Source organism: Candida dubliniensis, chromosome 5 (genome assembly GCF_000026945.1).
Source record: "Candida dubliniensis CD36 chromosome 5, complete sequence".
Lineage (NCBI taxonomy): Eukaryota > Fungi > Ascomycota > Pichiomycetes > Serinales > Debaryomycetaceae > Candida > Candida dubliniensis.
Window position 1 is genome coordinate 1,148,586 of NC_012864.1, and position 14,132 is coordinate 1,162,717.

The 14,132-nt window shown below is 34.5% G+C and overlaps 7 protein-coding genes across 7 annotated transcripts, besides 1 other annotated feature; 4 read left to right on the forward strand and 3 right to left on the reverse strand. All coding sequences in view use genetic code 12, as the record gives it.

The window, feature by feature from the left end:
* Positions 1–91: 91 nt before the first annotated feature.
* Positions 92–406, forward strand: CD36_54610 (conserved hypothetical protein; the record flags this gene model as incomplete). Its single annotated transcript, XM_002420710.1, has 1 exon — positions 92–406. One exon carries the CDS (start codon positions 92–94, stop codon positions 404–406), a length of 315 nt encoding a protein of 104 aa, XP_002420755.1.
* An 86-nt stretch (positions 407–492) lies between these two features.
* Positions 493–1,518, reverse strand: CD36_54620 (dolichyl-diphosphooligosaccharide--protein glycosyltransferase subunit precursor, putative; the record flags this gene model as incomplete). The annotated part of the gene is made up of 1 exon (XM_002420711.1): positions 493–1,518. The coding sequence occupies one exon, from the start codon at positions 1,516–1,518 to the stop codon at positions 493–495; it is 1,026 nt and encodes a 341-aa protein (XP_002420756.1).
* A 186-nt stretch (positions 1,519–1,704) lies between these two features.
* CD36_54630 (calpain-like cysteine protease, putative) lies at positions 1,705–3,849 on the reverse strand (the record flags this gene model as incomplete). Its single annotated transcript, XM_002420712.1, has 1 exon — positions 1,705–3,849. One exon carries the CDS (start codon positions 3,847–3,849, stop codon positions 1,705–1,707), a length of 2,145 nt encoding a protein of 714 aa, XP_002420757.1.
* A 131-nt stretch (positions 3,850–3,980) lies between these two features.
* Positions 3,981–5,432, forward strand: CD36_54640 (GPI mannosyltransferase, putative; the record flags this gene model as incomplete). Its single annotated transcript, XM_002420713.1, has 1 exon — positions 3,981–5,432. The coding sequence occupies one exon, from the start codon at positions 3,981–3,983 to the stop codon at positions 5,430–5,432; it is 1,452 nt and encodes a 483-aa protein (XP_002420758.1).
* Positions 5,433–7,084: 1,652 nt separating this feature from the next.
* CD36_54650 (alcohol dehydrogenase 1, putative) lies at positions 7,085–8,137 on the forward strand (the record flags this gene model as incomplete). Its single annotated transcript, XM_002420714.1, has 1 exon — positions 7,085–8,137. The coding sequence occupies one exon, from the start codon at positions 7,085–7,087 to the stop codon at positions 8,135–8,137; it is 1,053 nt and encodes a 350-aa protein (XP_002420759.1).
* Positions 8,138–8,236: 99 nt separating this feature from the next.
* On the reverse strand, positions 8,237–8,722 carry CD36_54660 (autophagy protein, putative; the record flags this gene model as incomplete). Its single annotated transcript, XM_002420715.1, has 1 exon — positions 8,237–8,722. One exon carries the CDS (start codon positions 8,720–8,722, stop codon positions 8,237–8,239), a length of 486 nt encoding a protein of 161 aa, XP_002420760.1.
* Positions 8,723–8,984: 262 nt separating this feature from the next.
* Positions 8,985–11,309, forward strand: CD36_54670 (uncharacterized protein yml020w, putative; the record flags this gene model as incomplete). Its single annotated transcript, XM_002420716.1, has 1 exon — positions 8,985–11,309. The coding sequence occupies one exon, from the start codon at positions 8,985–8,987 to the stop codon at positions 11,307–11,309; it is 2,325 nt and encodes a 774-aa protein (XP_002420761.1).
* A 2,087-nt stretch (positions 11,310–13,396) lies between these two features.
* Positions 13,397–13,644: a mobile genetic element.
* Positions 13,645–14,132: the final 488 nt, after the last annotated feature.

Genomic DNA, 14,132 nt, shown 5'->3' on the forward strand with positions numbered 1-14,132 from the left:
CTATAATCCAGCTTTAAACGAGCAACGATACCAAAAAAAAAAGGGTTACACGTACGCGTTACTTATCATCTTCAGCTTCTACATCAATACCATGAGCGGCAATCTTCACAGTGATCTTCACCAGATAGAATTAACTGCACATGCCTTACTAAGTGGGTCATTAGATAATCTCAATGAGAATTTTGAACTGTTGAATCAATCCCAACTAATTTTATTAACAAGATTGAAAATTATAGAAGAGAGATTAAACAATTTTAAATCTATAATAAATGATAATATTATCAATGAAAAGGAATTGGAAGAACAATTTAACAAGGTTAAACAACTACGGAAACGATTGGAGAGGTGTTTAAAAGTGACTGAAAGTATTGAGATGAGAGTTGACAAGTTGGAGAATCAACCATGATAATGAGAAATCACTTCCCTGTTTCTTTATATGTGTATATATATTTTTTGTTTGTTTATAAAGGAGAGAGGTGGCTCTTGATGTACTTAAAAGAAATTGATAAATCTATACGGGAATCCAAGACCTTTAACACCAAAAATGGATAAAAGCAAACTGAATAGAACAAAGATCAACGAACTAACAGTTGCAACAAGGATCAAATTAGCTGATTGGTTTTTAACTTCCGGTGCACGCTTGACTAAAACAATTACCAAAATACTCAAAAACCCATACAAAAACGACATTATTTGCGTTTCCACTCCAAATTGTGCTTGTTGTCCTGGGGCAAAGTATTCTGTTCTGCCGTCACGATGTTCCATAACATATGGAGTTCCCCTGATTTGATTAAACATGTATCCAGTAGTAAATAATATTACACTAATTATTGAACCGGCGCACCAAATAACTCTTGAAGTAATTACTTGAATAACCTGTTTTGAGAAAACCCTTAACAATAACACTGTTATAAATGTTCCAATGGCATTGATTGCAATTTTAGTCTTATTAACAGGGATGTACAAGTTGAATCTGTGGTCAGTTACTTCAATTAACCAATTTTTCAACAATTCTTTGTGATCACCTTGGAAAAACTGATATTCCACTTTCTCTTTCAAGTAATTATTTGGTCCTAAATGTTTTGTAGGTGGAAAATAAAACATTTTAGGAATATTCTGTAACTGCAATATTGAAAACAACTTTCTAGAATCTTTAAATTCAGATTTGAAGAAATAAATGTTTTTGGGTTGTTTCTTCCCGTCTTTTTCTTCTTGTTCAGTCAATTCAACTTCAGCTACACCATTTGGATGATCTTGAAACCAAGAATTGGCAACAACGGAATATTCAGGGGCCAATTCACGACATAAAACACAATTAAGATTAGGGGCCTCTGATGTTAATAATGCAATCAAATGATAATCTCTCTGACCATTCAATATGTTTTCAAAATTTTCATCATTTAATTCTAATACCTTATTCCTTCTATTTTTAACAATTTTCAACAATTCATTATTTGTGAGACCACCAAGTACCAATGACCACAATGTGACCATAAAAAGTATGACTGAGATTTTCATTGTAGCTGTCGTAGGAAAAAACTGCAAGTGTTGGTCAAAGTAAGAGGCACAGTGAACAAATAATTCACCAACCTGTCATTAAGCCGAACGGGTCGAGAGAACGCGGAAAATCGAAAAAAAACAAATTGGACAAAAGGACACACCCAAAACATAGATTTTTGTAATTCTACACGACTATACATTACACTATTTTAATATTACTTTATTATTGCAGCCAATCTCAACTATACATCTTCCGAATCCAATTTCAAATCTTTCAATTAGTAAAATGTATTCTTGAGGCTGTGGTAAAACTTCATGTAAAAATACACCATACAAGGAATCATTGAACTGTTCATTGATTTGGATTGGCTGTTTAGTTTGAGAGTTGAATAACGAAGCTCTCATGGCAGGTCGATAACTTGTTTGTAATTCAAAATCTGACTCCCCGTTGAAATACCCAATCTTTATTTTTACTACTGAATTATAACCTGTAGTTTCAAAGTTTAATTTAAACCTGTTAGTGTTATCCCAATTGAATAACTTTGTGATATTATACAACCCCAAGTATGGTGGTACTTTTGAGATTGTAATTGGTTCGCTGGAATTGAGCACCAATTGAAAGTCCCCTAAGCCCCTATTGTATTCTGAAACGACTAATTTATAATGACCTGGTGTCAAGCTATATGACAGTGACTGATAGAAGGCGTTATAATTTTGATAATTTATCAACTTTGTCTTGTCAAAATTCTGTATTCGTTCTCCTAAACTATCACTAGTAGTGTGGAATAAATGGAAATTAATTTGACCTTGACCGTACATGCCTATAATTAGATCAGTTGTTTGTTTAACGATAACATCGTATTGTGGGTTATTTATGTACGTGGACATGGCCCAGTTCCCTCCATTTGTATCTGAACTCCATTCGTCATTCAAAGTTTCAGTATACTCGTGCTTGTACTTCAGTTTGCTGAAAATGGCGTTAAATGAACTTAATGTAAATCTGCAAGGTTTATTTGAAGAGACCACGATAGTGAAGATTCCAGGTTTCAATTTAATCAATTGCAAACGATTATTTGTTTCCACCGATAAGTGCTTTTTGTATTGCAGGGGTGTGATGACCTTGTTTTGAGTCTCAAAAACATTCATATCCATCCAATGCAGCTGCAGAGTCTCGGGTAAGTGTCTTTCAAGTAAAACCCATGTTTCTTCTATACATTTTATTGTAAATTGGGGTTGATTGTATGTATTTGGTTTTGCTTGGTATAAAAAGTTATGTTGGAACGGCTTATGGTTTGGTTTCCAGTTGACATAGAGGTACTTGAAATAATTAAAATCTTTGATTTCAACAACTCTGTCTGTAGGGTCGAGCCAAGGATTCTTAACTGTAATAACACCATCCTTTATATTGTCTATAACATAATCGTGCCCACTAACCAAATTCAATTGTGAGCTTAATTGTTTACTCAAAGTTCCGGTCCCGATACCCATGGTAACCTTATTTTGTTTCCTCAAACGCCACAAGTAGTCTATATTGCTCGGCAATTGGCCATTGCTCAACTTTATTATCTGAGGTAACCATCCAGATAAAACATAGGCATCATTTGCCATATTCGACCCTGCAAAGTTGTAACCATTCCCCATTACTGTCAAGTATGCTTTCTCTATTAGTGCTGGCCAGTATAGTTCCGTATCACTGTATGACTTTATAATTAAATTGCGCAGATTCGGCATTACCGGGAAATTACTGTCAACAGTTACATTTCTCAATACACCATTGAACCGTAATGAAACTTTATATTTTTGGGATGACGTTTGTGGTGTGATGGTGTCAATTATTGGAATGTTGGCATCTACTATGGCTAAGAATGATGAGACAAATGAACAATTAGGCAATATGTCTTGATACAAGTTCTTCAAGTGGGTGATCTCATTGTTCCAATTCAGGATTTCAATATACTTAAATTTCGCTAGCTTATTCGGTAGTTTCTCAAAAGCTGTATTATTACTATCTTGGATTATGGATTCTGTGTCAATAAACAATTCACTGTGGGAAGTGACAGTCTCATTAAACCAGATAACTGGCGGAAAAAACGTTTCTGGTGTTAATTTTGAGGAAATCCACTCAAGCTTATCAGATACTGTTATTGGTTTATCCAACGATTCGTAGTGGTTTAACGTGTATTGTGATAGAACTTTGATCTGAGGTGATGAAGTCGTTTTGGCTATTGAATTTAAGATCTTGATCGATTCAAGACATTCCTTTTTCGATAGTTTGGTGTTATCAATACACAAGTACAAATAACTTCTTTCAAGATGATATAGAAACTGTTCTAGACATGGTAATGGCATGTTAATTGAAGTTGATAACTTTATGTGGAGCCACTAGTTTATCGAAACGAGCGTAATATTTTTTTTTTTTTTTTTTTAGGAGTTTGAGAATTCTGTCGAGTATCAAGTTCTGGTTTTTAGTTGCATCCCCAATGACAAAATCAACTCTCCTATCGTCTTATAAACTATTTGCTTTTATTTGTATATTCCGACTACTTAACTCCTTTGCCATTGAGACATTTTTCCAAGCCGATGAGTTTTTCCAAGCTTTGGAACCAGCACATCATTTTGTTTATGGATACGGTTATTTGACCTGGGAATGGAAACAGCAGCTAAGATCAGCTATACATCCTTTGATCTATGCCTTGGGTTATAAATTGGTAGGTGATAACACAACACTAGTGCGTATATGTCCTAAAATAATAAATGCATTGATTGCCACCATAGGAGAGTATAATTTATACAAGTTCATTATTGTCTATGATAGTGAGAAATTGGCTTGGATCACTCTAATGTTGTCGTTGTTCAATCCTTTTAATTGGTACGTTATTACAAGGTCATTTTCAAACAATTTAGAGATGGTTTTGACTGTATTGGCATTACGGTTCTGGCCATGGAACAAGAAAATCAATGGACGTTGGTATATCAGTCTAGGTTTTGGATTTGTTAGTTGTATTATACGTCCAACAAATATTTTAATTTGGATTCCCTTGGGTATTTGGCTTTTAATTAATGTTAGGATAAATTTCAAGTGGGTTGTCACATCATTAATGGAAGTGGTGTTAATACTATTGACAAATACTGCACTTGATTACTACTTTTATCATCAAATGACTTTCCCGTTGTATAATTTTCTAGAGTTTAATGTTTTCAAGAACTTGTCTATTTTCTATGGAACTGCACCATGGCATTTCTATCTTTTTCAAGCGATTCCCTTGATGTTGATGCTATACTTGCCACTTATGATCTACGGTTTAAAGAAAAACATACTTTTGTTTACTGGATTATTCTACGTTATTGGCTTCTCGTTAATACAGCATAAGGAGTTTCGATTTATTTATCCCATTCATCCTATTTTGCTTTATTTTACTGCCAGAGGGTATGTCCGATTAAGACCCAAATTTGTCTTACTTGGGATTCTTCTTAATGTTTGCATTGGACTATTCTTCACTAATGTTCACGAAAGAGGGGTGATTGACTTAACCAGATACTTGGCTGCGCAGTCAACACCATCAGTCGGATTTATTACACCGTGTCATTCAACACCTTGGCAAAGCTACTTTCATAGTCCTAATTTGGATATCAATTCGTGGTTTTTAACTTGTGAACCTCCATTACACTTGAATAAGCCAAGTTTGGAAGAAATAAAGCGCTACAGAGATCAATCAGACCAATTTTATGATGCTCCAAAACTGTTTTTGCAAATGCATTTGGGTAAAGATTTGCCAATGACGGAACAATTGGTTATATTTGAACCATTGGAACAACTAATAAAGGACGAGTTGGGGAACGGGTATCATGAATGCAAAAGGTTTTACAATAGCTTTTTCCATTGGGATAATAGAAGAAATGGCGATATTATAGTTTATTGTAGAAATGAATAAATGTTTGAGAGTGTGAGGCTGACAGAAATAATTGCAAATATTATTCTTTTCGTAAATATTTTGTTGGGATACCAGACCAATTTTTTTTTTTTTTTTGCATCCTTATTATCAAAACTGTTAACTCAATCTACAACTTGCAACAACAGAATTGAATTAAAAAGCTTACCTGATAAACAACTCCCTTTCAGATATACAGTTGTAAAAGTTTGACAGGGATTTGTTCTTTTCCTTATTTCAAATAATCGAAACAAAGGTAATAGAGCTCCTACAAATGTGGAGAAAAGAAAAAATCGTAAAAAACAACATGGAGGCACATTAAAACTGTCCAACCAATTCAATGCTATAATAACAGATCGTCTACCATAAGTTCTGCTTACTTGAAACATTAACTGAAGAGCCTAACAAGTGAATAAAAGCATTCATACAATACAACATTGGTCACAGTTTTTCCCCCACCCCTATTGTTGTTGAACTAAATACTTGTTCATCAGCTGATTTTAGAATTATAGTATTTTTTTTTTTTTCCTATTGTTAATTTTTCTTTGTCGTCTCCGAATTATTCCGAGAACTGGTAGCGGATAAATCTTAGGTTTTCTTGAAGCTTCTCTTCAATGCAAGATGTTACCTGCAACGGATGATTTAGAATCAATTCTCATAAAGATCAAGTCCTCGGAAAATTCATTGAATAAGGAAAAACCAAAAACCAAAACTCTGTTGACGAGTTCTAGACAATAGTCCGAAAAAAAAAAAAGTAAACAATAATTATCAAGGATCCAACGGTTGAGATGAGACCGTCAAAAACCCGAAACTCTATTCTTTCTGATTATTTGCCTCAACTATCTCATCGTACGATTATATAAACAATTATCTCTTACAATATTCATTTGAGACTCAATGCAAAGCCAACGAGAGAGGGGATTGGCATTGTTGGGTAATAGAGTAATGTGTAATCTTCTTGTCAAAAACGAAAAATCCACAAGAACAGCAGGAAAAAATTGACTAATCAATAATGCTTGTAGTATTTGTATTTAAAAAAACATAATTGTCCATAAAATTGATTATCATGAGTTGCAAATTTGTTGAGATCACCTGGTAATAGATTCATTAGCTTTATCACCACATCATTTTTCGTACAAGAATTATTTATAAACAAACAAGCCACCACACCACCAGAAGTTTGCACGCGTTTTTCAATTGAAACTAAGTCCAAACTAAAAACAGAATAAAAAAATCATCTTCCGTCGCCAATTAAATCCTTTTTTGTTCGATACGGCAGTGCCTTAAACAGTTTACTTGTGCCAATTTTTACCTACAGAGTTTCCATCTCCTGCTTCCTCCCTCACCCCCTTTTTGTAATTGCTCAAGTCGCACAAATCTTTTTAATCTTTTTTTTTTTTTTTCCGGGTTCCGTCATGCAAGCAAGCTTATTCAGAATTTTCAAAGGTGCGAGTCTCACCACCACCACTGCAGTTGCTGCATCTGCAACAGCAGGTGCCACCACGGCAAAGACCATTGTTGGATCCACTGTGCTCCGAAAACTGTATAAAAGGACTTACTCATCCCTGGTCTTGGCTAGTGGCAAATTATTTTCTTCTTCTGTTCATCAGTATAACAACAATAAACGTTATTGTCATACAAATACAAAAACAATTATGTCTGAACAAATCCCAAAAACTCAAAAGGCCGTTGTCTTTGACACCAATGGTGGTAAATTAGTCTACAAGGATTACCCAGTTCCAACTCCAAAGGCCAATGAATTATTGATTCACGTCAAATACTCCGGTGTCTGTCACACTGATTTACACGCTTGGAAAGGTGATTGGCCATTGGCTACCAAATTGCCATTGGTTGGTGGTCACGAAGGTGCCGGTGTTGTTGTTGGTATGGGTGAAAACGTCAAAGGATGGAAAATCGGTGACTTTGCCGGTATTAAATGGTTGAACGGTTCTTGTATGAGCTGTGAATTCTGTCAACAAGGTGCTGAACCAAACTGTGGTGAAGCTGACTTGTCTGGTTACACTCACGATGGTTCCTTCCAACAATACGCCACTGCTGATGCCGTCCAAGCCGCTAAAATTCCAGCTGGTACTGATTTAGCCAACGTAGCACCAATCTTATGTGCTGGTGTCACTGTTTACAAAGCTTTAAAGACTGCTGACTTAGAAGCTGGTCAATGGGTTGCTATCTCTGGTGCTGGTGGTGGTTTAGGTTCTTTAGCCGTCCAATACGCCAAGGCCATGGGTTTAAGAGTTGTTGCTATTGATGGTGGTGAAGAAAAAGGTGAATTTGTCAAATCATTAGGTGCTGAAGCTTACATTGATTTCACCAAAGAAAAAGATATTGTTGAAGCTGTTAAGAAGGCTACTCACGGTGGTCCACACGGTGCTATCAATGTCTCCGTTTCTGAAAAAGCTATTGACCAATCTGTTGAATACGTTAGACCATTAGGTAAAGTTGTTTTGGTTGGTTTGCCAGCTCACGCTAAGGTTTCTGCTCCAGTTTTCGATGCTGTTGTCAAATCTATTGAAATCAAAGGTTCTTACGTCGGTAACAGAAAAGACACTGCTGAAGCCGTTGACTTCTTCTCAAGAGGTTTAATTAAATGTCCAATCAAGATTGTTGGTTTATCTGACTTACCAGAAGTCTTCAGATTAATGGAAGAAGGTAAGATCTTGGGTAGATACGTTTTGGACACTAACAAATAAGCTAGTAGCTAGTGTATATGATTTAATATTATGATCAAGTGTTTCTATTGATACAAATGTTTACGTAAATGTGGTGCTATACATAATTGACTCTAGAACTTACTTTTCCAACGATTCTAGTTTACTTTGCAAAACATTCAATTGTATTTGATTTGTTAACACCTCATCATTGATCAATTCAATAGTTTTGTTTTTCTCATTTATCTCCAAATTTAATGCCTCGATTTTACTATTCAACTTATCGTTGAGCTTCGTCAATGACTTTATAGTTTGATCTTTAGCAGTGATTGTTTGGGTTAGTTTTTCATTATTTATAATAAGGTTATTTAAGTTAGTTATCAACTCAGTGTTTTCAAGTTTCAAGTTTTCAATTTCCTTAGAGTTTATTAGACTTGTCAAAGTTTCTGAATTGTGCGATTGACCCTGTAGAAGAGTATTTGTTGTTGTAGATAACTTATTCAACTTTTGAGATAATTGCTGGAAGGCGTTGAAGTATTTGGCATCAATCTTATGGTTCTTTTCCCGTGAATCTCGTAGATTTAATTGATTTAATATATCTTGTGACAATTCTTGATTTGAACTCATGGCAATTAATGTATGTTGTGGTGTAATAGTTGTTACTCTTTGCTTATGGTGGTGATGTTGTGGTAGTTCAAATTTATTACTACAGACAACAAAAAAAGAAAAAAAAAAAACAATAATTCTTGATTTAAACTTATCTTTAATTGATTACCAACCCAACAAAAGAACAGCAACAAACTAATCTGCCAAAACGTTTACATCCCAGAAATACATATAAACATTAGCATAATCGTAAGGAGGGCCGACCAGGATTTCATTCTTGATTATGACATCCCTAGAAGCAGAAGCTACAGATCCTCCCAGAAACGATAATGATAACAATACCGATATAGTGCTACGATCGCATTCTGAAAACACCAGTAACGTAAACTCTACGCCAAACGGAAATGATACGCCAACAGAAACACAACAACATAATCGTCTTTATGAAACATTCTTTTTTTGGAATAGCCTGACTACAAATATAGAAGAACAAAGAGAATTATCGATTGCACAAGAATCAACAGAGACACCACAGCTACAGCCAGAGCAAATATCAGAGGAGTCTACCCAGGAATTAGAAGTTAGTAATAACCAGCAACAACTGGAGAACACAACAACATGGTGGAATTTCTCATCGTATAGCATGGTATCGTATTTCAAACCAACACAAACTATTTCTGATGAAGAAACGCCGTTGTTGATGGCACCATCCACATCTCAAACCACAAGTACCAAAGAAGATTCGAACCACACAATACCTCAAACTTCATGGTGGGATTGGTTAGTAGGATCAACAACACCAACAGACAATGGTGAAGACGATGAAGATGAATCGCATACTTCTAATTTAGAATTATACAAACGTGCTAAACTAGCCATAGAAACATCGAAGGAAGAAATTCATTATGTGTTCAAAAAATCAATCAGTATCGATAGTGATATTAGCAACAAAGTGGAATTGAGTGTCTATGGCACATTAACAGAAGAAACCCCTGTCGAGTATAATTGCTCAAAACGTAAGAATCCATTATCGCCTAATGAAATATTAGAAAATTTGACAAACAACAAAGAATTCAATAGTACTAGCAACAGGAATAATATGCCCGGTATTGATGGGGTATCACTGAATCTGACAATAATCCCATCTTTTGATGACAATTATCGAGACATCACCACCATGACAAGATTAAGAATTTTGTTGAAAACATATATTATCTGTGATGGAATAACCGATACAATAAACCTTCCTAATGAGAATCATTTATATAAAGAAAGCCAAAAACATGTTTTGTACTTGAAAAAGAAGAAACTTAAAAAAATTACCATTATTGGGGTGCATTCATTTTTGCCCAATAAATTAGTACGATCATTAATGGGGAACAGATCCAGTGGTAATTCCAATACGTTTGTGGAAACAGCAACCCTGTCAGTTTTGTCTTGGTTAAAGGAAAATGACAACAACGACAACAACGACATTGACATAAACGATTATGACATAGAAACCCTATCAGTGGAGGGACAAGGGAAAATAAATGAACGTGTGGAAAAATCATATCAATTAATCATCAAAAATTGGAGCCATATTTTAGAGTCAAGTCAATTTATATTTTTTGTCAGTCATGGTATTGGTTCAGTTGTCGCCATCAATTTATTTTCGAAATTATTGACCGAGCATGATAGTGGGATTACCAGCAGGAACAAGTTTCTTGGAGCTTTATGCATGAATGGTGGGTTCTTGGGCCCGTTCAAAGGATTAAACTCAAGATTGATCATTAGAGCATTCACATCGATTGAAAATGAAATAATCAATGAAGTATTCCAGTATCAAAACACTAAAAGTAAGTTATCCATGCAACTAAATAATGCAATGGACAACTTGATTGAGAACAATGTTAAGATTGTTTTTAGTGGGGTGATCAATGATCCATTTATTCCCTTGTTCTCATCCTTGGCTCTACAGTTCAGTCACCCTAATATAACAAGAAACATTTATTATAATGACAACAACAATAATAACATTTACAATATAAGCAATTGTGAAGTGGTTCCATTTGTTTCTCAATTATTGAAAATTATTTGTTTGATGAAGAATCTTGGTTATGATCAAGACTATGACTTGGTTAGAGATTTGAGTGATAAATTTGATTTCTTGACGAGCACCGATATGGGATATAGTATTAGTGGGGCTTCGGCTAATACGACAGCACCCTTTACTGGGTTTGAGAATTACACTGGGGCAACAAATAACTCAAACACGAAATGCAATAGCACTATATTTAATGATGAAAAGCTTTACAAGGAAGCAATTAGATTTTCATTAGAAACGACTGATCTCATTGGTAAGCAACGAGATTTGGTAATTACTGATTATAATATGATTGAAGGTAGTTCCAATGAAGGTAATTCAAATTTCTATAATATGTTGCCATGGAATATGAGAAGCTTATTGAACGACTTTATTCAAGTCAAACACATCAAGAGTTATCAATTGATTGAACAATTAATCAGTCAGTTCAATAACGAATGGGATCCTACTAGTAAAACCTGGAAAGATATCAAGTATTGCTTAGGTGGTCTAGAAGACTTTCATGTTGATGAATTGATCTAACACAGAAGGGGGGGTAAATTTGGTGCAGATTTGGTGGGGAAAGTTTACCGATACAGAAACAAAGAGCTACAAAAATTGGCAACTATTAACGGAAATTATTAGCAACAGCTGATGGGGTCACAAAAGTAACAAGATAACCCCAAAAAATATCTTTTATAGTCTATTTATTAATGTGAGTGCCTAACCATGTACTTCCTGGTTAGATGGTTTTTATAGAGAATTATAATATGTTCACTCTGATTATTGAGATAAAAGCAAAACCAAAGGGAGGTGTTGTAGGAGCCAAGAATATGGGGTGCAATTATTATTATGAACAATAGCTGCTGAATCGGAAGTCAATTGATATTGTCTTTGACTTGGGGAACAACATAGAAATATCTAATTGTTTGAAAATGCAACAAAGAAAGAACAGACAGTTTTCGTTTTCGTAATGTAGAGCAGGATAGAGTGATCATAAAATTGGCCGATTGTTAGGTTTTGCAGAAAATGGTACGATGAGGAAGACTAATGACAAGCAGTGGTACTAAAGTGGTACTAAAGTGGTATAATAAAAAGATAAAACTAAACAGAAACTACTGCCTGAACTCTCAAAGTATGAGGTTAGAAAACCACTCAAGACTATTGCATGAATCTAATAGTAAGAAATAAATTAGAAATGAACAAGAATGTTACATCATTTTACAGCTTTATTCATATATATGTAGGAAGAAAAAAGCCAAGAACTTGTATTGACAATCCTCAAGTCGTGAACCATTCTTAACTCCATGGATTTAACAAATGAACATGAAAGGGCTAAGAAAAAGAAACAAATGTGAAGCAGATTAAGTAAAAGTTGTCTTCAAACATAATCCAAGTTATGTGCAATGGGGCTATGCATATGAGTCTCAAGCGATTTGTTGTTTTATATGTAGTACGCACAAATAGGTAAAAGGTTATGTAGGTTGTCTATGGTATGTTGGAAATGTAGTTTTAGATCATACACCAAAAGTCCCTAACGAAATAGTAACCTCAGGCGTTGATCAAGAGAAAAATAGAAGCAACTTGTGTTTGATGATGTTCTGTAAGTTCTATAATTTGCTATACAGGCTCCACAGCAATGAAAGTTGGTATGATATAAACTCAACATGAGAACTCATGATTAATTTCTTGTCGTCAAGCTTCTAGATACAAGAGCAGCCAGTAATTCAGGCACACATCATTGGCACATAAAAACTAGTGAGTAAACACATTGGACGTTTTATTCCAGACTAACAGTTAAAACACAACTGGGTCTGGAGAACTAATTTTGAGCAACTTTTTCTGCCAAATTATAGTAAAAAAGGCTAAACTTGATAAACAATCGATGAAAAGTTGTTGACAAAGTGCAAGCAATCCCTTTCAATGTATGATTCTAACTGCGACAATAATCAATATAGTTTGACTTTTACCATTTTATATCTTCTTGTTACATAAGTGACCATCACTGCTGTTTAAGAAAATCCCAATCTTTCTAGAATAGATCAATTACGTCATAGCTAAAAATAATAGCCCGGGTATTATAGATATCGCCACAGCCACGACTAATTTTTGTATGTTATCAATGTCCATGTGTACCGCAATTAAGTTCTAAACCCCCAAAATATGACATCGTGTAGCAGCAATTGAAGGGGGGTGTAGAAATACTGGTAACATTACATAGAAACATAGGTACCGCGAGAAAATAATACAGCAAACATGAGAGATATGTGTTGTAAGACAGGGTGTAGACAAATATAGCAACCAGTAACACTCTAACTCGGTGTTAAGACAATGTCATGCGAGGAGTTTTTAGTTACCGTAGTTCACCTTTTGCAAAGATGGTCTCAGACTTAAACAGCTCTTCTTTATTCAATCCTTTTAAAACAAGTATTCCTAATGAAATGTCAAACATTAAACATATAAAAAATATTTATAAACGAAAGTGTTAGGCAGAACTTGGTAAGCTTTTATGTGATACTATTCCTTCATCTGGTTTTACAGTGGTGGATCCAGAAGCCTAGAACAGTATATAAAAGTGATAATCACCAAAAACCAACTTCAAATGATTTGCATATAATGCACAAATGGTATGTTGTAAAACAGGATCTGCAATATTTTATGTGCAGTCCTTTTGAATTCAACTCAGAGAGTTCGACGAATCCTTTATAATTGCTAATTTATTATTCTCTATTATATACTACTTCTCTTTTGAAAGACAATTCACATTTTATTATTTTCAATTATTACATACTGATAATTAGCTTCGAATCTATAGAAAGTTAGAGCAACACATATTATCCGTCGTAATATCTAAATAATAAAACCTAGGAATACTTCAGGTACTAACTTCCCCTTTCATTTTAAGCAATAAGATATTTTGCATATTTAGTATCAACCATTCAGTAAGATGCTAAAACCAAAGGCGTCTTCATTTGCTTACTCTCTTGAAAATCTTTTTTTATCCCAGTGTGCCTTTATTTGAGTTGTTTATATTTCCGAATATAGCTGTTTTTTGTATTGTAGATCTTCTTAATTGAAGTATTTTTTTTTTTTTTTTTATCAATTCCGTACTGATCTTACATTCAATGCTAATCGTTAAACTTCTATCTTGTCAAATGACCTAGATTTGTTAAATCTAGGTTCAGTATTTTTTCATCAGATTTGCAATGGATACTACCATCTGTTGTTCGACCTTAACGGGCTTGCCCATCAATTATAAACACTGTATTTGTTTCGAGAAAATTCAGTATAATCTGAGGATCTAAAGAATTTGAAGTTTCTTTAAACTAGTCAATTTTCCGAGACAAGAACCAAATAAATAAAGGT